At 52.0% G+C, this 22,239-nt stretch overlaps 1 protein-coding gene and 1 long non-coding RNA gene across 8 annotated transcripts in view; one reads left to right on the forward strand and one right to left on the reverse strand.

The window, feature by feature from the left end:
- The window catches only part of Slc11a2 (solute carrier family 11 member 2), a 39,170-nt gene that overhangs the window by 11,277 nt on the left and 5,654 nt on the right, over nt 1-22,239 (forward strand). For 4 of the 5 annotated variants that reach the window (XR_009593534.1, XR_002477186.2, XM_021658007.2 and 1 more), the window contains exons 3-16: nt 1,552-1,700; nt 2,419-2,544; nt 3,944-4,063; nt 5,693-5,799; nt 6,273-6,343; nt 6,442-6,509; nt 7,994-8,149; nt 8,604-8,762; nt 9,879-9,965; nt 10,563-10,682; nt 10,816-10,965; nt 12,374-12,447; nt 13,670-13,823; nt 15,295-15,348. Coding sequence is in view for 3 of the 5 variants with exons in the window: in XM_021658007.2 (XP_021513682.1) it covers nt 1,552-1,700; nt 2,419-2,544; nt 3,944-4,063; nt 5,693-5,799; nt 6,273-6,343; nt 6,442-6,509; nt 7,994-8,149; nt 8,604-8,762; nt 9,879-9,965; nt 10,563-10,682; nt 10,816-10,965; nt 12,374-12,447; nt 13,670-13,823; nt 15,295-15,348 (1,595 nt within the window). In the remaining 2 variants the exon portion in view is untranslated. The remainder of the gene's footprint in view (nt 1-1,551; nt 1,701-2,418; nt 2,545-3,943; nt 4,064-5,692; nt 5,800-6,272; nt 6,344-6,441; nt 6,510-7,993; nt 8,150-8,603; nt 8,763-9,878; nt 9,966-10,562; nt 10,683-10,815; nt 10,966-12,373; nt 12,448-13,669; nt 13,824-15,294; nt 15,349-22,239) is intronic. The other variant, XM_060388608.1, reaches the window with a different exon arrangement.
- On the reverse strand, nt 11,641-18,072 carry LOC132655742 (uncharacterized). Of its 3 annotated transcripts, none has more exons than XR_009593536.1 (3): nt 15,620-18,072; nt 13,644-13,858; nt 11,641-13,027 (listed from the first exon to the last, which is right to left on the reverse strand). It is a non-coding gene; the product is annotated as an uncharacterized LOC132655742 (long non-coding RNA). The 3 variants fall into 3 exon arrangements; XR_009593535.1 differs by having other exon boundaries at nt 13,644-13,886; XR_009593537.1 differs by lacking the exon at nt 13,644-13,858.

The following is a 22,239-nucleotide window of genomic DNA, read 5'->3' on the forward strand; positions in this document are numbered from 1 at the left end:
GCTGAGTCCCTTCTGAATCTGAGCTTCCCCTCTAGATCTGTTCCTTTCTGCTGAGTGAAGATGACATGGACCAGCTTCCAAGAGAGTCAGAGCTCTGATTTTTTTTTTTTTTTTTTAAGTTGGTTGTAGGGGCTTACGGGAAACAGAAGAAGGCTTTGTGGTTCAACCTGGCCATCTGATGCCGGCAGCTAAGTGGACTTTGCCTGCTTCTGGTGGATTGGCCCTTTTCTGCCAGGCCTTCCCTCCTTACATTTATGATTAATGCCGCCCTCGGGGGCACACTGCTGCCAGGAGGTGCCAGCACTCGTGACCACCAGCTCTTGTTCCTGTGCATAGCCTTAGTCAGAGCCCCAGCCTTCCTGCTCAGTGGTTTCCTGTTAGTGTCCACGTGAGCGTGGACTCTGTCAGGATTTTCCAGTTCTCTCTTTTGTTGTGTTGTATCCAAGGATTTTTTTTTTTAAACAATTTATTTTATGTTCATTGGTGTTTTTCCCACATGTGTGTCTATGTGAGGGTGTCAGATCCTCTAGAACTGGAGTTACAGACAGGTGTGAGCTGCCATGTGGGTGTTGGGAATTGAAGCTGGGTCCTCTGGAAGAACCATCTGTGCTCACTACTGAGCTATCTCTCCAGCCCCCCAAGGATGATTCTTAGAGTGAGTCCTAATGAATGATGGGATGGGAGGATATCCAGCTGATTAACTTATGTTCTCTTAAAAATTAAGAATTCTAGGTTACCAGTGGGGCTAGTTTGTCAATGAGGAGTTCTAGGCATGAGTTCTTTGTTTAAGTCAAAGTCTTGTTAAATTGTCCAGGATGTGGAGCTGTGGGGTTAAAGGAAGGAATAGGGAGTGAACAGGATCAAAATACGCTGTATGAAAGTCTCAAAAGATTAATGAAATAGTGTATTAAAGTGATCTAAGCCTGAGGGAGCGGCATTGGAGGCTTTTGAGCTTCTTTGTCTTTCCTTTGAGAGAGGGTGTAGCTGTGTAGCCTGACCCTGAACTTTCAATCTTCCTTCTCTCCTTGGCTTTCTGAGTGTTAAGATCACAGGCTTATGCCACGGTCTCTGTGTCCTTCTGTTTTTAACCATGTGCACACATTACGTAACTCAGTTACAGTGTGCTTGCCTGGCATGCGTGAACCCTGGGCTCAGTCATCAGCACCACATAAAAGCAGTTACGGTGGCTGAAATCTGTTACTCGGGAGGTGGAAGGAAGAGGACCAAGTTGAGAGTGCTCCTGGGCTTCAGGCTGCTCTTTACTTACTGGAGCCTGTCTCTTAGTAAATACGTGTGTGCACATTCACTGAAAATGTAGATGCCTGAACTGGATAGGATAAGGGGATACTAAATAGTGAACGGAATAGGATATACTAACGCCGGGCTGGTCTCTTGTGTGCACGGTCTAAGGTCATTTAACTTTGGGTCTAACGCTGTTGCTCAGTGAGGGGGCGCGGGTTCCAGACGCGGGGTGGTTCTCCGTCAGGGTGGAGGGCTGTGTCGCTGCATTGCTAAGGGTGCTCATTAGCGAGGTTTGCTCTGTTGCCTCAGATGGCGCTTCTGGGGACCACGCAGACTCTGGCAGCCTTGGCGCCATCAACCCTGCCTACAGCAACTCCTCCCTCCCCCTGTCCACCGGGGATTCCGAGGAGCCCTTCACCACCTACTTTGATGAGAAGATCCCCATCCCGGAGGAGGAGGTTAGTGACAGTTCCGGCAGGGGACCCTGTGTCCTGGGGAGAGCCCGCGAGTGAGAGATCTGCTTGCCGCTCGCACTGTCAGCAACCGCAGGTCCCGCTTATTTTTTAGAAATTTATTTACCTTTATCTTATGTTCATTTGTGTTTTGCCTGCATGTGTGTCTGTGTGAAGGTGTCAGATCTTGGAGTTACAGACAGTTGTGAGCTGCCATGTGGGTGCTGAGATCTGAAACCCAGGCCCTCTGCCAGAGCCGTCAGTGACCTTGACCACTGACTGAGCCATCTCCCCAGCCTGCAGCTACATTTCTGTCATCAGAGAAAACCAGCTGCCGTGGAAAGGCCTCAGACGCAATGCTGGGTGGCATTACTGGGTGTTTTGTTTTTCAAGGCGGGGTTTCTCTGTGTGACAGTCCTGGCTGTCCTGGACTGACTCTGTAGACCCGGCTGGTCTCAAACTCACAGAGATCCGCCTGCCTCTGCCTCCCTGAGTGCTGGGATCACAGGCGCATGCCAGCACTCCTTTCTCAAATGTGGCTCGGCTGCTGTGTGGGGAGCCGGTGAGCACAGAGTGCCATATTGCCTCATTTTAGACTGGGTTGCTGATGGAGAGCAAATAAAGGAAGCTGTCACTGTGCAGCGTGTGTTGCTCCCTGATGTGATAAAATGGGAGAGACGCTGGCACAGGTGACGCTCAGGCCGCTTTCCCTCTCTCTTTACAGTACTCTTGTTTTAGCTTTCGAAAGCTCTGGGCATTCACGGGACCTGGCTTCCTTATGAGCATTGCCTACCTGGATCCAGGAAACATCGAGTCTGACTTGCAGTCTGGAGCAGTGGCTGGATTTAAGGTGCGCTCAGGTGTAGCCCTGCCTGAAAACAGGTTCTCATCATCGGTCCTGTCCCTCTTACTTTCGCAGCACAGAGAAGGGCCCAGGCCTCGCCATGCTATCCTCCAGCACTCGCCACACTCTCCCCCTTCCCTAGCTCGTACTGAGGGCAGAGCTGACCCTTTGAACAGCATAAGTTTGAATGGGCATGTCTGCTTTCGAGTGGGTTCTTTGTAGCTTCGTAGCAACTTGTAAAGGCCACAGATGAACTGCATAGCTTAGAAATACTGAAAATTTAAAAGTTAGGTATGTCGTGAATGAATAAAATATATATAGATAATGATCTATTTTATTTACTTATTTTAGTTTTTTTTCCAGACAGGGTCTCTCTGTCTGTAGCCCCATAGCCGTCCTGGAACTTACTCTGCGGAACAGGCTGGCCTCCGCCTTCCAACTGCGTGGCGTTGGCAGCCATGCCAGGCCCAAAGCATAATGTTTTTATAACTTACCCAGGATGTAAAGATCCCACAGAAAAGTTAAAATGTGTCCCGTCTGTGCGCACGTAGTTCATGGTGGAGGAATGGAGGCAAATGTAGGACTGCCGCTAACCCTGAACAGGTTGGTTAGCTGCAGCTGTTGCCAGCTGTCGCTCTCCTGAGCTCCGTTGTAATTGCTTACGCCGCTGTGTGGCCGGTCACTTCCGTATGAGAGCTTTTCTCTCCAGGAAGCCATGTAGGTCAGGAAAAAGCGGTTCTGGGTTGTCAGTGTATTTATGCCAATTGCTTCTTGGCCTTTTGGCTTAGGGCAGGTGTGAAGTAGGTGTTAGTGGCTGTTATTGGGAAGCTTCTGATGGGGTCCAGTGAAGTTGTAGGGTGCAGAGCTCTGAGAAACCTTTGCTGCCTGGCAGAGGAGCAGGGAGCCAGGTGTCTTCAGTCTCGCATCTTACTTTTCCAATCCTGTGACAAGACACTGCAACCAGTCAGAGGGTTTAGAGTCCATGATGGCGGAGCAAAGGTGTGGCAGCAGGGCAGCTGCTCGCCCTCATTGCCAGGTAGGCAGGGAGGACACTGGGAAAGGCCCGAGGCTTTGCGGCCTCTGCACTGATCCTTCTGGAACAGTTCCACCGACTGTTTTCACAGCGAGCCCATGGCCGTCTCATTCTAGCCACCACGCCTGCCTCACTGTTCCAGGGTGCAAGGGTCATCATTGGCTGTGACGCTCATGTGAAAAGTGCTATGTGGTCTTTTGTTGTATCTACATAATTTCCTTAGGGGAAACGGTAGTTGTGTAGGGCCTGATACAGCGTTTGGCCGTATTCCTGACCTGGCTGTGTCCTGACTGAGCTGCTCCCACTAACACTCCCAAGCAACCAGGCAGAAGGCCTGCAGCTGCCTGACGAGTGATGCTGTTCTCTCCTCAGCTGCTCTGGGTGCTTCTGCTGGCCACCGTCGTGGGGCTGCTGCTCCAGCGCCTCGCAGCCAGACTTGGAGTGGTCACCGGCCTGCACCTTGCTGAAGTGTGTCACCGCCAGTACCCCAAGGTGAGCGGCACGCTGTCCTGCTTGTCTGTCCCCTGTGTGCTGGCCCCAGGCTGACCGCCATGCAAGAGTGAAACCAGAAGTACCAAGCGGATCCTTCGGCCTCTGCTGTCAGCCCAGCCCCCTCACTCACCTTTTTGTTGCTATTTTGAGACGGGCTCACTAGACCAGGCTGGCATTGAACTCTATATTTAGTCAAGGATGGATGGCCTGGAGCGGCTCATGTCTGTTTCTTCTGAGAGCCTGGAAGTACAGGCTTGGGAACGTTCTGCGTAAGCACTCAGCCCTCTTCTTTTATTGTTTAATGTCACCATCACTTTGAAAAACACATTTTTTACAAGTATGCTGTAGGATTTACTGATTACTTTCAGTTTACTTTGTCCCTATAGCTTCCTTCTAAGTATCTTTCTCTCACTGCCACCTAAAATGGAAATGACCTCTGTTGGAAGACTTTGGGGGATGGGTGCTCAGAGGAAAAACTCAGCCTTCACGATCACTTAACTGGTGTCCTAGAGACAGACATACTCTTGTCATGGCTGAAAAACATTTTTAAGTTGGTTTCATTTTAGATCTGAAACAGGCGTCGCTTGAGTGAGCCCTACTTGTGAATCTCACTTCTGACTGTGAGCATACAGGTTTTGTGTTGTTTTCTTTCTATTCTCCTAGGCTGGTTGGTTGGTCAGTCTGTCTGTCTGCGTCTCTCTCTCTCTCTCTGTAGCATAGGATGTTCTTGAAATCTTGATCATCCTGCTGGAATTCGTGAGTGCTGGTGTTATAGGCGTGTGCCACTATACATGATAAATATAAATTATTTTTACCAACTTTGGAGAAAAAGTTGCTGTTTTATAATTCCCTTTAATTTCTTTTTCTTTGTGCATATTAATAGGTAAGTATCCAGAGGCCTTCTAGCCTCAGAAACCAGATTAACTGAATTTGTCTTTCTACTCATCTGTTGGTCCAGATTTAGTTTCCTTGTTGCTATACCCCGTCCGTTCTCAGCTGGTTTGCCTTGAACACTTGAGGTCGAGACTTATTTTTAATTATGTGTATGTATTTGGATGTGTGCCCGTGAGTGCGGTCATCTGCGGAGGTCGGAGATTTGGGGCCATGGACTCTTGAAGGAGTCGTGAGCTGCCTGGGTGCTGGGAACTGAGATTTACTCTTGTGCCCTTGGCAAGAGCAGTTTGTGCTTTTAGCCACCGAGCCCTCTTTCCTGCCCCTTACCCTGAATGCTTTTGCATATGTCTTTTTCACTTGTTTGCATATTATTATTTAACTCAAGATACTACAGCTCATCTCTGATGTGCTTTGTAAACTTAGCTGTGGACAAGACAGAGGTTTTCTTACTCGCTCATGTTCTCTGTTGACTCCCATTTTGACCATATTTGTATATTTATTTTCCCCTGTGACTTTTTAGATTGTTTTTAGGCCAGAGGGTAAAGGGGAAGGTAATGACCAGAAATTCCACTCTTCTCCGGAGACGGTTAAGGAGAGCCAGGGCCTGGGTCCCTCCCTGACCCTGGCTCACTGTCTGCCACAGGAAGCAGTTCTTTGCTCTGTGGGGTGCTGTGTGTGGCCGAGTTCTGGTACTTTGGGTTAGGATGGATAACCAGAGCCACCATTGCTTTGTAGGTCCCTCGGATCATCCTGTGGCTGATGGTGGAGCTGGCAATCATCGGCTCCGACATGCAGGAAGTCATTGGCTCGGCCATCGCCATCAATCTCCTGTCTGCAGGAAGGTGGGGCCTTCCCTCTAGCACACTGTCAGTATTAAGCTGGCTTCCAGAGCCGGACTGGAAGTGAAAAGCAGCTTCTTTTTGACAGTCAAGATTCGAACTGTCTGGAACCACCTTATCCTTCCTGGCAGACATAGTGTGCCTCCCCCAGTTCCACAGTGGGTCGCACACACTTGTGTTTAAATGGAGTGTGGGGTGTGTCGTAGCACAGTTACTCATTTGTAAGACTGCTTGTCCCACTGCCTAGGGAGTTCTTCTGGGTGGGACCCGTGCATTTCGTCTGTGTGTCCCATGGGTCTGACGCAGACAGTGCGCAGGGAGTGCTGAGGGGGTGGGCTTCCGCTGACACTGGGGCTCAGCAGCCATCGCTCGCTCCCGCCCGGCTCCTCCCCGAGGGCCCAGCTCTTCCAGGTGTATAAGGTATGAAGAAAGGGTCCTCACTGGGTCTTTGATCACTGTTCTCATCTCTAACCCAGGGTTCCCCTGTGGGGCGGCGTCCTCATCACCATCGCAGACACCTTTGTATTTCTGTTTTTGGACAAATATGGTAAGGCCAGTGGAGCTGGTGGGGTGAGCCGAGGGAGCCAGCGCAGGCCCATGCTGGGGGGGGGGTTGCCTCTGCTCACTGCTGCATTTCCCCTCCAGGCTTGCGGAAGCTGGAAGCATTTTTTGGCTTTCTCATCACTATTATGGCCCTCACATTTGGATATGAGGCAAGTGTGGCAGGCTGTTGGGAACTATTTAAAATGAAAGCTTCATTTTGTTTTGCTTGTAATCTTTTCTTATAAAAAGCAGTAATAATGGCAGAATAGCTAAACTGTATTGAATCAACAGAAAGCCAAGGCATGTCGGGGCAGCTTTGAGAGACTGTAGTCTGAGGCAAGGATTCATGTGCAGGAAGGCCTAAATGACTAGACTCTGCAGGACCCTTTAGGACCATCACTTTAGGTACCAAATCAGCTGCCCCGGCAGCAGAAGAGCTTCTGAGTGGACTGCAGGGTCATTGTTGACGCTGACTCAAACCAGTTCCGCTTACACTCATCGTGGATGAAATTAATTAAACAGCTGACGCTGAGCTGGGTGAGCTGGTGCACACCTCTGATGCTAGCTAGGGAGAGGCTCAGGCTGGTCTCTGTGAGTTTGAGGCTGGCTGGCCCCGTGCAGGCCAGCGAGGGCTACAGAGAAGACAAGGCTCTGTAGACGGTTAGAGGCGATGGCTGACCTTCCTGGCTTGTGCCTCGCCCACCCCTAGGGATGAGCACATTGTTTGTACTCCTTCATGTCCAGTTGTCGTGAACTAGTTTCCACTTACAGGCCTGCCTAGACAGAAAGAAGACATCTAGTCTCTGAGTCGGTTTTCCCAGGTTGTCCCAAGGCTTGCAAGAGAAACCCTGGCCCAGGAGGAAGTGTGAGGAGAGGTGCTGAGCTGCCCCTCAGGCGAGCGTGGGTGGGTTCAGATGAGCAGGTGAACAGCAGCCTGAGGAGCTGGGTTCGGGACAGAACTATCCTCGGATCTGTGTGAGCAGTTACAGTGACAGAGAGAACACAAGGCCTCTAGCCAGTTACCTCAGAATGTTCTCTCATAGCTCTGTTGTGAGTGTAATGTACGATATTCAGAATATACAGTCCTAAGTGCTCCGACCCCTGGCAACCAGCCCTGGCATTAGCTAGCTTTGTGTAATTGTAACAAAAATACTTGAGGAAAATAGCAGGAGGAGGAAGGGTCTACTTAAGTAGGGTTTCAGAGGGCTCAGGTTGGCCCGCAGTTCCTTGGGCAGGATACCCTGGTGTCAGGAGATTTATGTGGGAGACCCCCCCCTCGGCACAGACAGGAAGCACAGAGGGGCCGGGCATGGCTCGGCCAGGACGGCTTGCCCTGTTGCCCTGCTTCTTGCGGGTAGGCTCGCCTGCCAGCGTTTCCTCCACGTGGCCAGCGGTGCACCCAGAGGGCGCTGAGTCCAGCCAGAGCCTGTGGCGGGCCGTTTATTCAGAGCGCACCAGCCCGTCGTTCCCTTCGTGCTGGTGCTGCTGGGGTGACCTCGGGCATGCCGGCGAGTGCCTACTGATGCCGCAGTCCTCGCGGTCCTGGTGGTTGTCACCGAGGTGGCAAAGGCGCAGAGGACGCAGGGTGTCCCCCGTGCTGTTCTCCCCTTTCCGTGGTGCAGTCCAGGCTAACAGGCGTTATGTTGCTGTGTAGTATGTTACAGTGAAGCCCAGCCAAAGCCAAGTTCTCAGGGGCATGTTCGTGCCGTCCTGTTCAGGGTGCCACACCCCGCAGGTGGAGCAGGCTGTGGGGATCGTGGGAGCCGTCATCATGCCACACAACATGTACCTGCACTCTGCCCTCGTCAAGGTGAGCAGAGCCTCTCCCCTTAACTACAGCGTGGGTGTGAACCTAGGCTGGGGGCACGTTACTTCTGAGGTTCCTGGCCAGACTGACCAAGATAAGTGACCCACAGACTGCAGGCTGGTATTCTTCATGAAGGGCCTGCAAGTCTTGAGGTCGGGAGAAGAGGTGGGCTTTACCAACAAGTCAGGAGCTCCTCTGCTGAGGTAGTTCAGAGGTGTGATCCTTGGTCCGGCAGCCGTAGGACTGAGCTCCGTCTGTGGTCGCCCGGCCACTGGCTCCCCCGTTTTGGGGTTGTGCAATGCTGTCAAAGGTTGTGGAGCCTCTTGCTTCATGAGCTCAGGCCTCCTTTTTCACCAAGTCAGTTGTCTGCCCTCGTAGTCCTTCGGCTGACTCCGGAGTTCTGAGCTGGGCCAGGGCACTCTCCGCAGCTGGTGGGATGACGCTCCGCTCTCTCCAGTCTAGACAGGTCAACCGCGCCAACAAGCGGGAGGTCCGAGAGGCCAACAAGTACTTCTTCATCGAGTCCTGCATTGCGCTCTTCGTCTCCTTCATCATCAATGTCTTCGTCGTCTCTGTCTTTGCTGAAGCATTTTTTGGGAAAACCAACGATCAGGTGGTGAGTAAGCCAGGGTGGGGAATTCCAGGGCTGCATACTGCAGTGGAGCACAAATGAGCCAGGACGTGGGACCCAAGGAAGTTTACCTGCAGCCTGGCGTCCCCCAACCCCACTCCTCCAGTCGGGACACACCAGCCCGCCTGTGGTGTGGGGCTGTGGCGCCTGCTGGGGTGGGTAGGAGGAGCTGGCCTTGGGCTCACACTTGCTCATGCTCTCACAGACAGAGCATCCTGGCTCTTTGGCTCATGTCTCTTTCCCTTGTATTAACCCCTGCCTGCCTGTGTGCTCGTCCCGACGGCCAAGCTGAGGACAGGTTAGGACTCAGCAAAAAGAAGCACACGCTGTGGCAGGGCAGACATGGGCTGTGTGAGTTCCAAGTCCCCTTAATGCCTGCTGCTGCCCCTGTATTTTGGTTGGTTGGTTGGATGTTGTTGTTGTTCTGGTTTTTTTTAGGGGTTTTTGTTTGTTTTTGGGGGAGTTTCTTTTAAGATGCCGGGGTGGACCTAACCTGAGTTCAGTGCTAAGCAGGCCCTCCACCACAGAGCTCCAGGCCAGATGCCTGTTGAGTTGTGACCATCATTTGTTCCTACAGGACCTTTGTGACTCCTAGCTCTGTTTGCTGAGGTGTCCTGATTCCTGGTTCTCTCACATTTGAAGTCTTCTGTTTTGTTTTCTCTTTTTTGTTTTGAATTGGGTGTTGGTTTTTGAAATAGGGTCTTAACTGTGTGGCCCTGGCTGGAGAGTTGAAACTCACTCTGTAGAGCAGGCTGATCTGGAGCTCACAGGACTCCACCTGCCTCTTCCTCCCGAGCACTGGGATTAGAGGGGTGCGCCACCATGATAGGTTCCCCCTCTGCAGCCTCTTGAATGCTCCACAGATGCCTTCCTAGAGCTCTCTCCTCTTAGTTTCATCTGACGCTCCAGCATTTGTTTATTGCCATGCAAGCTCTAGGGCGTTAAAAGCCTGGGGAGGGTTCCGGGAGCAGCTGTACCTGCATGGTGGCCCTGGAGAGCGCTTCCTCCCGCTTATCTCATGCAGGGGAATTTACTGAGATGGAGGGGGCTGCTTCTCTGGCTCTTCCTAAAACAAAAACTTTAAACTGCTTTGGGTTTTAGGTTGATGTCTGTAGAAACAGCAGCAGCCCCCACACTAACCTCTTTCCTGACGACAACTCGACCTTGGCTGTGGACATCTACAAAGGGGTGAGCACACGGCTGCAGTCTCTGCTCTCGGGGAGACGGGAGCCGCTTCTCTGGCCCTTTTGTGAGTTCATTTCTGATCTATGTGTAGCTCCCGAGCGGCAGGCCCATATGCCAGGTACACGTTTGGAGCCAGGGTGGGTAGGAGAGGGGCTCTGCGCACATCGAATGGAGTGACAGAAGAGCTTGGTGCTGTGCTCTTGGGCCTTGGTGGGTTCCAGCGTGACCCCAAGAACAGAGGGTCCTGTGCTGCATTCCCCATGCGGGGTTCACTGTCTGCACCCCTCCCTCCATTTTTCAGAATGGAGCTTCAGGGAGCACGCTTTGGGAAGTGTGGGGTTCTGCCCTTCGGTATTTAAGGTGGAGGTTAAAGGCGAAGGTGATGGAGCACAGGGAGGAGGGAGGAGGGCCGCGCTGAGGAAAGAAGGGCCACCCAGCAGAGCGAGACTGGAGGCCGCTAAGCCAGCGCAGAACCTCATCATGCACAGTGCCCGGCACGGTACTTGGTGCTGGTGTTCACGATGGAGGGAGGTCCCCTGTGCTGCCGTGCTGGTGTTGTCTGAGCAGGTCACCAACCAGCTTCTGTGTCCCTCTGTCCAGGGTGTTGTGCTGGGATGTTACTTCGGGCCTGCGGCACTCTACATCTGGGCAGTGGGCATCCTGGCTGCAGGACAGAGCTCCACCATGACCGGAACCTACTCTGGCCAGTTTGTCATGGAGGTGAGTGCAGAGCTGCATGGGGGGAGATAGCACAGCTCCTGCATGCTAACCTCATGCTTCTAAGCCCCCACCCCCCAAGCATCTCCCCTTCTGTCACATGCAGTTGGTCACCAGCCCCCATGCTTCCTTTCAGGGATTCCTGAACCTAAAATGGTCACGGTTTGCCCGAGTGATTCTGACGCGCTCCATTGCCATCATCCCCACTCTGCTTGTTGCTGTCTTCCAAGATGTAGAGCATCTGACAGGAATGAATGATTTCCTGAATGTTCTGCAGAGCTTACAGGTGAGCGGGAAGCTGGGTGAGATCACGCCACCTTCAGTCCTACCCTTGGGCCCAGGCTTCTTGCTGGAGGCTGGGCACTAGGGGCGGCTGAGAGGAAGAGGCATGGAGTTGATTAAATGGAAATTATGAGCTATGCTTAACATATAAAGCACAGAACTGAGGCCACCGAGATGGCTTGGTGGATAAAGTGGTGTCTGCACTGTATCAACATAAAGCCCCAACTGGTCCCTGCAGACACAGGAGGAAGGACTGTCTCCACAAAGTCAACCTCTGACCTCCACATTGAGCCATGACATGGGTGTGCCTACCCACCCACTCATCCATCTACCCACTCATCCATCTACCCACCATCCATCTATCCACCCACCCACTCATCCATCTATCCACCCACCCACCCACCCACCCACTCATCCATCTATCCACCATCCATCTATCCACCCATCCATCTACCCACCCATCCATCTATCCACCCACCCACCCATCCATCTATCCATCTCTCCCTCTCATCTCTTCCCTCTCCCCACTCAGTCTCTGTCTCTCTTATACACACACAGACAGATAAATAAGTAAATTAGTGATACATAAAAATCCACAGTGTTATAGCTCATTAATGCAGCAAGAGCAAATCATTAAATGAATTCTAAGAATACCACTAACTCCTATGGAGCTTATGAATTAAGTCACATCCAAAATGTTATTTATTTTCATTTATGTGTATTAGTGTTTTACCTTCATGTATATATGAGCACTATGTGTATGCCTGGAACCTGAAGAGTTGAGAAGAGGGCATCAGATCCCCTGGAACTGGCATTACAGACAGTTGTGAGCTGCTGTGTGGGCGCTGGGAACTGGACCTGGTTCCTCTGCAGGAACAGCCAAGCAAAGTGTTCCTAACCACTGAGCCGTCCCTAGCCTCCAGGGTGTTGTGGTTTTGTGTTTTAAAAAAAAAAAAAGGCACTTAAACTTGTGATTAGTGCTGGATTAAAGGTAATGTTTGGCCAAGGCAAGGTGATGGGAAGAACTGTTACCCATTGTATAGGTGACATAGGGCTTCTGATTTGCTTTCATGGACCACGCTGCTGGCTGTGGCAGTACAGTAGCCAGTGCTCTCTGGGAAGCAAGAACCTCAACCGAAGAATAGTTTCCACGATTGATGTGGAGGGGGAGAGGGAGAACTCGAGCCAGGCCAGTGCCAATAAGCAGCATTCCTCCAGTTTCTGTCCAGGTCCTGCCCTGACTTCTCAGTGATACCCTGTGACCTGGAGGTGTAAGTCAGATAATCCCTCTCCAATACCCTTCTCCTCTCCAGGTTTCATCATAGGGTCTTATCACAGCTTAAAAGATAGAACTAATGCACCCACATAATCCCACCTGATACACCCACATAATCCAATCGACTCTTTTCCAGCTCCCCTTTGCCCTCATACCTATCCTGACGTTCACAAGCCTGCGGCCAGTTATGAGTGAGTTTTCCAACGGAATGTGAGTACTTTGTCAGCGTTCTCCAGAGCGGCATGGGAGGGGGGTTTTTACTGGGCAGGCATTCGGAAATGTGTCCACATTTCGCATCTTTCTAGAAGCAATTGCTGTCTGCTTTCTCTTTGGCTTAGAAAGAAAAGGTTGAGTTATGGGAAGGGAGGAGAAAACACTCCTTCAGACCTAAAGCCCCGCAGTATCAGCCGCTGCAGTTTAAAATGTGTGTTCAGATGTCCAGGAGAGGCACCAGCTAGTGGCATCTTGTGCACATCTTGACAGGGTCTGTGGGGTGTGCTGTTTGTTTCTGCTGCCATGACAGACACCCTGCCAACAAGCAGCCCAGGGTGGGAAGCTGGGGAGAAGTCAGGCAGATGCAAGCAGCTGATCCCGTCACAGCCGCGAGCAGCCGTGATGAGCACATCCTTGCTGCGCACATCCTTGCTGCAAGTTTGCTTCAGGCCCGACGGCGGCTTTCCTGTAGGGGTCAGGGTGCGCAGTCTAGGCGATGGTGCCTCCCATCTTGGGCGGTTCTTCCCACATCAGCCCCTACAGATGTGCCCACAATCTGGCCTGATGTGGAGAATTTCTATAGAGGCATGGAGAGGAGAGTGTAAGCATTTAATTGAGTAAATACCAGCAAGCAGTAGTGAGCGATCTGAAGTAAGCTCGCTCCTGTCACTACATGCGAGGGCACAAAAGCATGTTCAGTGTTCACAAGAACTCTTCTGAAGAAACTGTGGTCACAAGGCTCCTGACACTCAAGTTTTCTCTCTGTGCCCCTCGCACAACCTCATTCCTGGACCATGTTCCAGCATGTAATGAGATGGCTCAGTCACTTGTAGGACTGTCTGAGCTTTAGGGTCTTACGCGCTAGGTTTTTGTGCCAGAGAGATGGCTCAGCGGGTAAACACCTGCCAACAAGCCTGACAGCCTGAGCTCCGTCGGTCTCTGGGGCTCGCGTAAAGGAGGAGGGAGAACAGTGAGCGCACAGAGGTGGTCCCCGACCCTCACACACGCTGCAGTAGACCTGTGTCCGCACCTGCACTCCGTCATGTGCACACCTAAGTCAGGGGTGCAAACACGAGGCTCTGTTTGCTGCAGCCCCTTTCCTCGCGCTTTACCACCAGGGCGCCCTCCTTACACTGCCCTCAACCGTGTCCGGGTCACCCCGTGAGACAGTGCAGTGTGTGTGGTGAGCTGACCGTCACATGAGTCCTTCCTCTTGCAGAGGCTGGAGGATCGCAGGTGGCATCCTGGTCCTTATCGTCTGCTCCATCAACATGTACTTTGTCGTGGTTTATGTCCAGGAGCTCGGCCACGTGGCACTGTACGTGGTGGCCGCAGTGGTGAGCGTGGCTTATCTGGGCTTCGTGTTCTACTTGGTGAGTCCCATGTGAAGGGAGCAGGGCGCCGGGGCCTGGGATGGCACAGGAGGGGTACCCGTCCTTCAGAAACAAAGGTTCCCCAAAGAGCTCAGCAGTTTACTGAGGCCGATTGCATGGCATTGTCAGATCAACTGTTTCTGAAATTTCATTTATTTGTTGTTGTTTGGTGGTGGAGCAGGGGTGAGGGGGTGTTGTTTCTTGAGACAGGGTTTCTCTGTGTAACCCTGGCTGACCTGGAACTTGATCTGTAGACCAGGCTGACCTCTCTCTACCTCACAGAGATCCTCCTGCCTCTCCCTCCTGAATGCTGGGATTAAAGGCACGGGCTACCACACCTAGCTTATTTTAATTTTTCATACCTGGTACTTTTCTATTTCTGTTGATTTTTATAAGGATCCAATATTTAACTCCTAAAGAGAAAGTCATATTTGCGAAACGAGAGTGCTCAGGGGCTGCACAGCAAACATAAGGGGACCTGAGTTCAAATCCCCAGGACCCACATAAAAATACTGGAATGTTGTGGTTGTCTGTAACCCCAGCACCGCAGCAGGGAGACAGCAACCAGAGAATCACAGAGGTCTGCCAGCCTAGCTCCAGGCAAGAGAGCCTGTCTCAAAGGAATGAGTGACGGCAGGAAACATGGGGACCCACATGCAGAGGGCAAAAGCGGAGCTGCTTATTTCCTAGCCCTTCCCATGACTTTTACTAGTTAAAAAGCTATAAAAAAAGCTATAGCAGTAAGAACAGATTCAAGTATCTGTTTGGCACAGAGTTCTGAAAAAACTAAGGTTGGAGATGACAAGCAGCAGAGCCCAGGCCATTTCTGCTGTGGAGAATGTTAGCGATGGGGCTAGAGCCCTCTCCTCTCTGCAGCACTTCACATGCTCTGTCTACCACAGAACCTGCTTGAGGAAATGGCCTCAGTGGGTATTTAATATGTGGCCTGGATCCGTGTATCTTTCTCCTTTCCAGCACAGCTTGAGCCGACAAGGCTGTGCTGCTCACCGAAAGACCTTGGACACCTGGTAGTTGCGTGTGTTCTTGGCAGGAATGATTTTCAAATTCCCTTAGAGGTTCGCCAGCTGTTCCTCTATGCAAATCAGGTGTGAAGGGCTGGGTTAGTCAGGCCCTAAGGCAAGGGATTGTCCAAGCCTGGTCTTAGAGGTAGGCCCAGTCCACATCTTGCTAACAGCTGTTTAGGTCAAACCCAAGAGTGTCATGGAGCAGCTGTGTGGCGGCTTCTCTAGCCGAAACCTGTGTCTTTGGGAAACTGGGAAAATGGCCGCCGGAGCACAGAGAAGCCAGTGTTGAAAGGCTTTGCTGGGGAGAACTCCAGGATGTTCTGAAGCAGCAGAGGGTCGGAGAGCCTGACTTGGACAGAGCTGGGTGTTGGGAGGACGCAGGCGTGCCTCTGCGTAGCACTGCATGTGCTGTGTTGGTGGAGTGACGCTCTTGTTTTCTATTCCAGGGTTGGCAGTGTCTGATTGCGCTGGGCATGTCTTTCCTGGACTGTGGGCGCTCGGTAAGCATCTCTAAAGTCCTGCTGAGCGAAGACACCAGCGGTGGCAATTCTAAGTAAACACTGGGTCAGTCTGTCTGTCTCTGCAGGGAGCCATCAGAGCCAGTGTGTTTCTATGGTTTACTGTGTGAACATAGCCACACGTATGTGCTTTGCACAGGCTGCAGTTAGGACTCAACTGTCAGTTGGGAAACACTGTGTGTGTGTGTGTGTGTGTGTGTGTGTGTGTGGTCTTTGCTTTGTTTTTGTGAAATAGGATCTTGCTGAAACTTACTGTGTAGCCCAGGCTGCGCTCAGACTTACAGCAGTCCTTCTGTCTCCACCTCCTGAGTGCTGAGACTGCGGTGTGCACTGTCACTCCCGGCTTTCCCTGTGTGCTCACAAGATGGTTAGTTTTGGCAGGGGGCGGGTCTCACGCTGGAGCACTTTGAAAAAATTCCCGTGAGCTGTTTTCAACACTAAGTTCCTAAGTAGCTGCCTAATGGCTAATAGCTTGTTTTTATGATTTTGAGAGCAAATTCTGTATGTATTAATCACACTATGTTCTTAATATGAGGAATTGCAGTTAGGTTTTTCATAGGTGACTTAGGATATAGTAGCTCCGGGCATACAAATGTTATCAAGAGACACTGGATGTGGAAAGGAATATAAAGTGCTTTTAGATTCCCCTTCAAGTTACTTTAATTACGAAAAATCCAACTAGTGATTAATCCTTTATTATTAATTAGAGACAGCTACTTTCTGTGTGGTCAGAGTTTTTGTTTGCTTCTTTGGTTTTGTCTCGTTTTTCAAGACAGGGTTTCTCCCTAGCTGGAGCTCACTCTGTAGGCCAGGCTGGCCTCGAACTCACAGAGCTATGGCTGCCTTTGCCTCCACCTCCCAAGTGCTAGGATTAAAGGCGTATGCCGCCACCACCCTGCTAAATTCAGGGGTTTATTTCCACTTTTAATTGCTCAGTGGAAAGTAAGAAGGGTAGGGCTAAGGTGGATGTGGGCAAATGATGGTCTGCCCACCGGCCATTGCCCACCAGTCATTGCCCGCCACCTAAAGAAGCTGTTTCCAGAGTGGAGCGCAGCAGGCTTTCTCCTTGCCCCGAGGGCAGCAGCTTTTGTGGAGTATGAGGCGCTCCCGATAGTATTTAATCTTAAGTACACACCGTCATGGAGTCTCTGCCTTCCTCTTCCGAGAGAGCAGCGCTCGTGAGCTGACTCTGTCATGAGACTGCGCCCAGAAGGGTGCTCTCCCCGAAAGCGCCCTCCACCAAACCATGCCTCTTACCCGCCACCGTTTCACGTCCAAGATGACTCCCCCCCACGAGCTCTGGACCTAACCTTTGCCAAGTCGGTAGGCGTCACTGTGGCTGTGAGGTTCTCTCCCGGCAAGGTAGGGCAAGGCTGCTGCCTCAGAGAGAAGCCTGCTGAGGCCAGGCGAAGCTCTGGAGTCTTCAGCCCGGGACTGCTGCCCTCACTGCGGCCACTTCTGACTGCTCAGTGACAAGCCTGGGCCGGGCGCTGTCGCAGCAGACCTGTCTGGCTGCCTTGCGGGATGAATGAGTACAAGCATGTGACCATTGTCCTGGGCAGCAGGAGTGAGAGCGGCTCGGAAGGGCGTCCTCGGCTTGGAAGCTTTCTCCCTGGCTGGCTAACAACTGACCTTTGCTGTCCGCCCCTGTGGCATCATTGCAACATCTTCCAGTCAAAGCTCAGCATAGATTCCCGATGCAGGCTCTCCCTGGCTGGCGTTGACCTTAGCCCCTCAGCTGACACAGGTGACAGTGCCCTGCAGCACTGGTTCTCAACCTGTGGGTCGCTGCCCGTTTGCAAACCTCTGGCTCCGAAAATATCTACATTACGATTCATAACAGTAGCAAAGTTACGGTTTTGAAGTAGCAACCAAAACAGCATGAGGAAGTGCGTTAAGGGCCGCAGCACAGAAGGGCTGAGAACACTGCCCTCCAGCCCTCTCTCACCTGCCCCTCCTGCCACCATCGCTCCTGACACCGAGCGGGCGGGGCTCTGAGCACACTTGAGACTGACCTCTGGAAGCTGTCTGGCTCTAATACGCAAAGGCTGGGGAGACGGCAGCAGGATTCTTGCACAGATGCTCTAGAAGCGTTTACACTTGGGGGGGGGGGAGTGCGGGTGTATCCAGGTTCACAGATCTACCTACAGTCAGCCCAAAGCTCCGAGGGGCCTTGTGTGTGCTAGGTTCTGCTGCGCTCACTCCCTGCCCAGAATGCTTCTGTGTTATATTTGTTTACAGTGGTAGAAGGTTTGATTGTGTTACGTGATCTTTTTAAACTGTGACTGTCATATTTTATGGTGTCAGAAAAAGAAAACAAAGCTCCCTGTTCATTTGATTTCCCCAGGAAAAGTGTACTTCCAGCAGTTTTCTGTACAGTACTCTTTACCATTTTGTGAGATGAAATTTGTCCTTCCTTCCTCTGCTCTAAAGCAAACGTTTGGCTTTCTGTAATCTTGTCTCGCCGTTACAGTGTGTAAAAACTCCTAGCCCTCCACGCCAGTGTGGTCTGGCAGTGTATTTGTGAGCCATCTTTGTTCCTTCTCTGAATTGGTCCTTGTCGTGTGATATGAACTAATTGTACTCCTCAGTGCTCTGGCACTTGCCTGCCAGGTCCTGTGGGGGCAGCAAGTGGCTGCAGTAAGGCTCTCAGTGAACCTTGAACAGCTTGTACACTTGATCTGTGATTAAAACAAAACAAAACTTTCCTTTTTCCTGTTTGGATTCCTGGCTGTGTTTTTTTAAACATTGAAAACACTATTGAGAGTGTCTGAACAACTTAGAAACACAGACAGGCATGTCAGCCATCAGGAGTGACATACTTGAGGCACCGGAGTCAGTGCTCGGCTCCTGAAGGGACAGAGAAGTAAATGATTTCAGTCCTCCTGGAGGGCTGGTTAGTTGTAGACACCAAGACGCTAATCTCACCTCAAGGGCAGAGAGATGGCGTCAAGGGTATGGATGCCAGCACACCTCACATTGGGGCGAGGAGAACCAACTCCAGAGAGTTGTCTCAGATCTCCACACGTGCTCTGTGGCACTCGCACACCCATCCCACGTGCATGCACATCAAATAATACCTTACAATTCTTTGCTTAATGAAAATTAATTTAATTTCCCCATTTAAAGAATTTTGTTGTGGTTAAGCCATAACTTTACCATTTTGAGAGAGAAAACTTGTCTGCTCGGGAGTGTTTGCCTTTCTGTCGTCTTGCCTCACCCTCCAGGAAGGCTCTTACAATATGTATTGTTGCCAAACAGTAAAAATGTAATGAGAGAAACCAGAGTCACTTAGCTTAAAGCCAGATGATGCGTGGGCTGGCTGACCCGTGTCAATGCAGAGTGGCGCCATCGCCCTATGTGAAGGGGGCGAGCCTCGGGCACAGTGAGCCAGCCGCTTTGTCACCAGGCCCGTGGCGGGGGAATATGGCCTTACTTGGCTATCCCCAGGCAGGCAGGCAAGCCTCATGCTGCCTTGTCGAAGCCCCTCCCTGCCTCTGCGAATGATCCGCGCAGACTTGATTCACGAAACTTCCCATAACTTTGGCTTCATTTCAGAGCTAATCTAGAAATGAAAGCAATTTCCGGAACCCGAAGTTAGGCTTTCCCGTAACCTCACGTGTAGAGAAAAGTGGCAGTCACTGAAATTGAGTGCTAGTTCTCAAAGCAGGGGCTGCTCTTCAGAGGACCCAGCATCAGGCCTGACACCGCATCACGTGGTTCTCAGCCACGTGTAACTCCAACCGCAGGGGACCCAGGGCTTTCTTCTGGCCTTTGTAGGTATCTGCATGTTTGCACATTCTCTCTCTCTCGCTCTCTCATGCTTGCTTGCTCACTCTTTCTCAAATGTCTTTTCTTCCTTTTTTTTTTTTTTTTTTTGGTTTTTCAAGACAGGGTTTCTCTGTGTAGCCCTGGCTGTCCTTGAACTCAGAGACCCACTGGCCTCTGCCTCCTGAGTGCTGGAAGTAAAGGTGTGTGCCACCACCGGCTTAAAGTTCTCGTGTCAAGGCACTTACCCTCTATAGTGAGAGGCGACCGAAGGGCTTAAAGCTTTTCTGATTCATGTTGCCAATAAGTGTGTGGTTGTCGGTAGAACCTGAGCAGCTTTCGGCCAGAGGACCTGTCCCCACATCCCCACACCGCCGTGTGCAGTGCACAGCCTGGCCTTCAAGTGCTCCCCAGCGTGGGCAGGGCTCTCAACACCGCACCATTTCAGTCAGCTGTGGTGGCATACTCGGAACCTTGAGTTACGCTTGAGAGGCCTGGCAGAGGAAGGCAGCAGAGCTGCACAGCCAGCTCAGGGCCACCGTGGGCTACACACACAGCTCAGGGCCACCGTGGGCTACACACACAGCTCAGGGCCACGGCGGGCTACATTCACAGCTCAGGGCCACCGTGGGCTACACACACAGCTCAGGGCCACGGCGGGCTACATTCACAGCTCAGGGCCACCGTGGGCTACATTCACAGTCAGCTCAGGGCCACAGCGGGCTACATACAGCCAGCTCAGGGCCACCGTGGGCTACATTCACAGTCAGCTCAGGGCCACAGCGGGCTACATACAGCCAGCTCAGGGCCACCGTGGGCTACACACACAGCCAGCTCAGGGCCACCGTGGGTTACACACACAGCCAGCTCAGGGCCACGGCGGGCTACATTCACAGCCAGCTCAGGGCCACCATGGGCTACATACACAGCTCAGGGCCACGGCGGGCTACATTCATAGCTCAGGGCCACCATGGGCTACATTCACAGCTCAGGGCCACAGCGGGCTACACACACAGCCAGCTCAGGGCCACGGCGGGCTACACAGCCAGCTCAGGGCCACGGTGGCTGCACAGGGAAACCTGTTCCAGCATGGCGGCAATTCCGGGTGCTTGTGTCAGGCTTAGAGGACAGACAGGGCTCTGTATAGGTAAGAACCAATAACAGGTCTGTGTGTGTGCCGCCCGAACACACCCAGAGCATCTTAACCCATACGAACCACACCTCAGTGTCTCAGAACTGGCAAAACAATTCTCCAGTCAAGATACCTACAGGGAAATACTCTAATGTCAGGGAGTGAGGAAACCCACCGTCTGCTGGCTTGGGACAGGTTTCCATGAATCGTCAATGAGTCCATCAATAGTTATTCGTTCCTTAAGCCAGACCTGAAGTGCCAGGGTCTTCTTCCCACACTGGCTGGGAACGCTTTGATCCAGGCCACCACAGGGTCTGTGTCTCCTTCACACACTCTGACGGCGCTCCTGTGAGGTGATGTGGGGTAATGTGTGATGTGCTCACTAGAAACTTCCTGAAGGCTGGGGGGAGGTCTCACCCGTGTGCTCGCCATCTCCAGATGGCGCACATTCCCGTTTTCACACAAGAAAGGAAAGGTTCAGGAGAGCGTGTGTGGTGCCTGACTGTGATCCCAGTGCCTGTGAGTTCCAGGACAGCCAGGGCTGCAGACAGAGACCTGAAAACCCATGGATTAGGGTTAGCTAGGCAGTAAAGCGTGTGGCTGTCATGCAGATGGCCTGGGTGTGGTCTCCAGTTCTGAATATAAGGGGAAACCCAAAGGACACATGGGAAGGACGAAAGCTGGGCCTCCACACTCTCACACACTCCAGTGCTTTTTGCACGTGGGTATATGGCTGTAGTTCCTTCACACAGATTTGCAGGCTGCACACTACAGTAACACAAGACTGTCGGTACCAAGAGTCTTCCTAACGCCCCGACTGACATGAAAGTCAGTCATCCCAAAATGCATCATGGACAGATAAGCACAACAGGTATGGCAGAGCACCCCTTTAGTTCTGGGGAGCAGAGGCGGCACATCTCTGAGCCCGAGGCCAGCCGATTTAGTTATATAGCGAGTTCCAGGCCCGACAGGGTTGCTTAGGGAGAAAAGCAGCACGGGCTCACAGATCCCAGCAAGCGTCCGCATCTGGTTCACAGGGCCGAGCTCTGGAAATGCCTTTTAGCGTCTGGAGGGTCAGGGTCACATCCGGAATCACACAGGTGGCAGCGGGGCTGGTCCTGGGTCAGGAGCATCTTCAGCAAAGTGCCTGGCAGGAAGGCCGCTGAGGTCCCGACTCAGGCTCGCCAGCAGAGGGCCCGGAGCCCTCTGCTTTCCCGGGGAGGCTCCTGAGGGCAATGGGACCAGACTAAGGGCTCAGGCTTCCCCTCTCCTCAGATCAGGTTTCCAGTACGCAGTGCTAAAGCACAAAAGCGTTGTGTGTGTTTGGTCACATTATTCTAAAGTTCTACCCCAGCCTTACAGCGTCACCAGACAGAATCCATTGGGCACAGTCTCCACCCTTAACTCTTTCCGCTCCGTTATTAAGGACTAGAAAGCACTCGGGCAGACACTAAGCGCGCGGGCGAAGCACCTCAGCTCCTGTGCGTGTTCAGAGCTCACCTTCTCTGACGTCCTGGGCTTCTCCCTTTCTCTAAAGCGCCCTCTCTGCCTCCTGGTTCCTTAGCCGTCGAGGGGCAGACCTCCGTGCTGCCCTAACTCAACTTCAAGGCTCTTCCCTGCTTCTCCACGTTCCCCACCGGCAGCTTGCCTGCCCTGGCCTTTTTCTTTTAGACTCTAAAATTGTCCCCGATGGGCTGGAGAGATGGGTCAGTGGTTAAGAGCACTGTCTGCTCGTGCGGAGGACCTGGGTTCAGTTCCTAGCATCCACATGATGGCTCGCAACCATCTATAGTTCCGCTTCCAGGGACCTAGTGGCCTCCTTCTGACCGCTGTGGGCACGCGTGCACACTGCACATTGAAGGCAAAACACTGATGCACATAAATAAAAATCTAACATAAATAAAATCTAAATGTCCTTAACTTTAAACAAGTAAATAAAAGCCTCATACGCTCGCAAGCCATTTTCTCTCCTG

This window comes from Meriones unguiculatus, chromosome 8 (assembly GCF_030254825.1).
Source record: "Meriones unguiculatus strain TT.TT164.6M chromosome 8, Bangor_MerUng_6.1, whole genome shotgun sequence".
NCBI lineage: Eukaryota > Metazoa > Chordata > Mammalia > Rodentia > Muridae > Meriones > Meriones unguiculatus.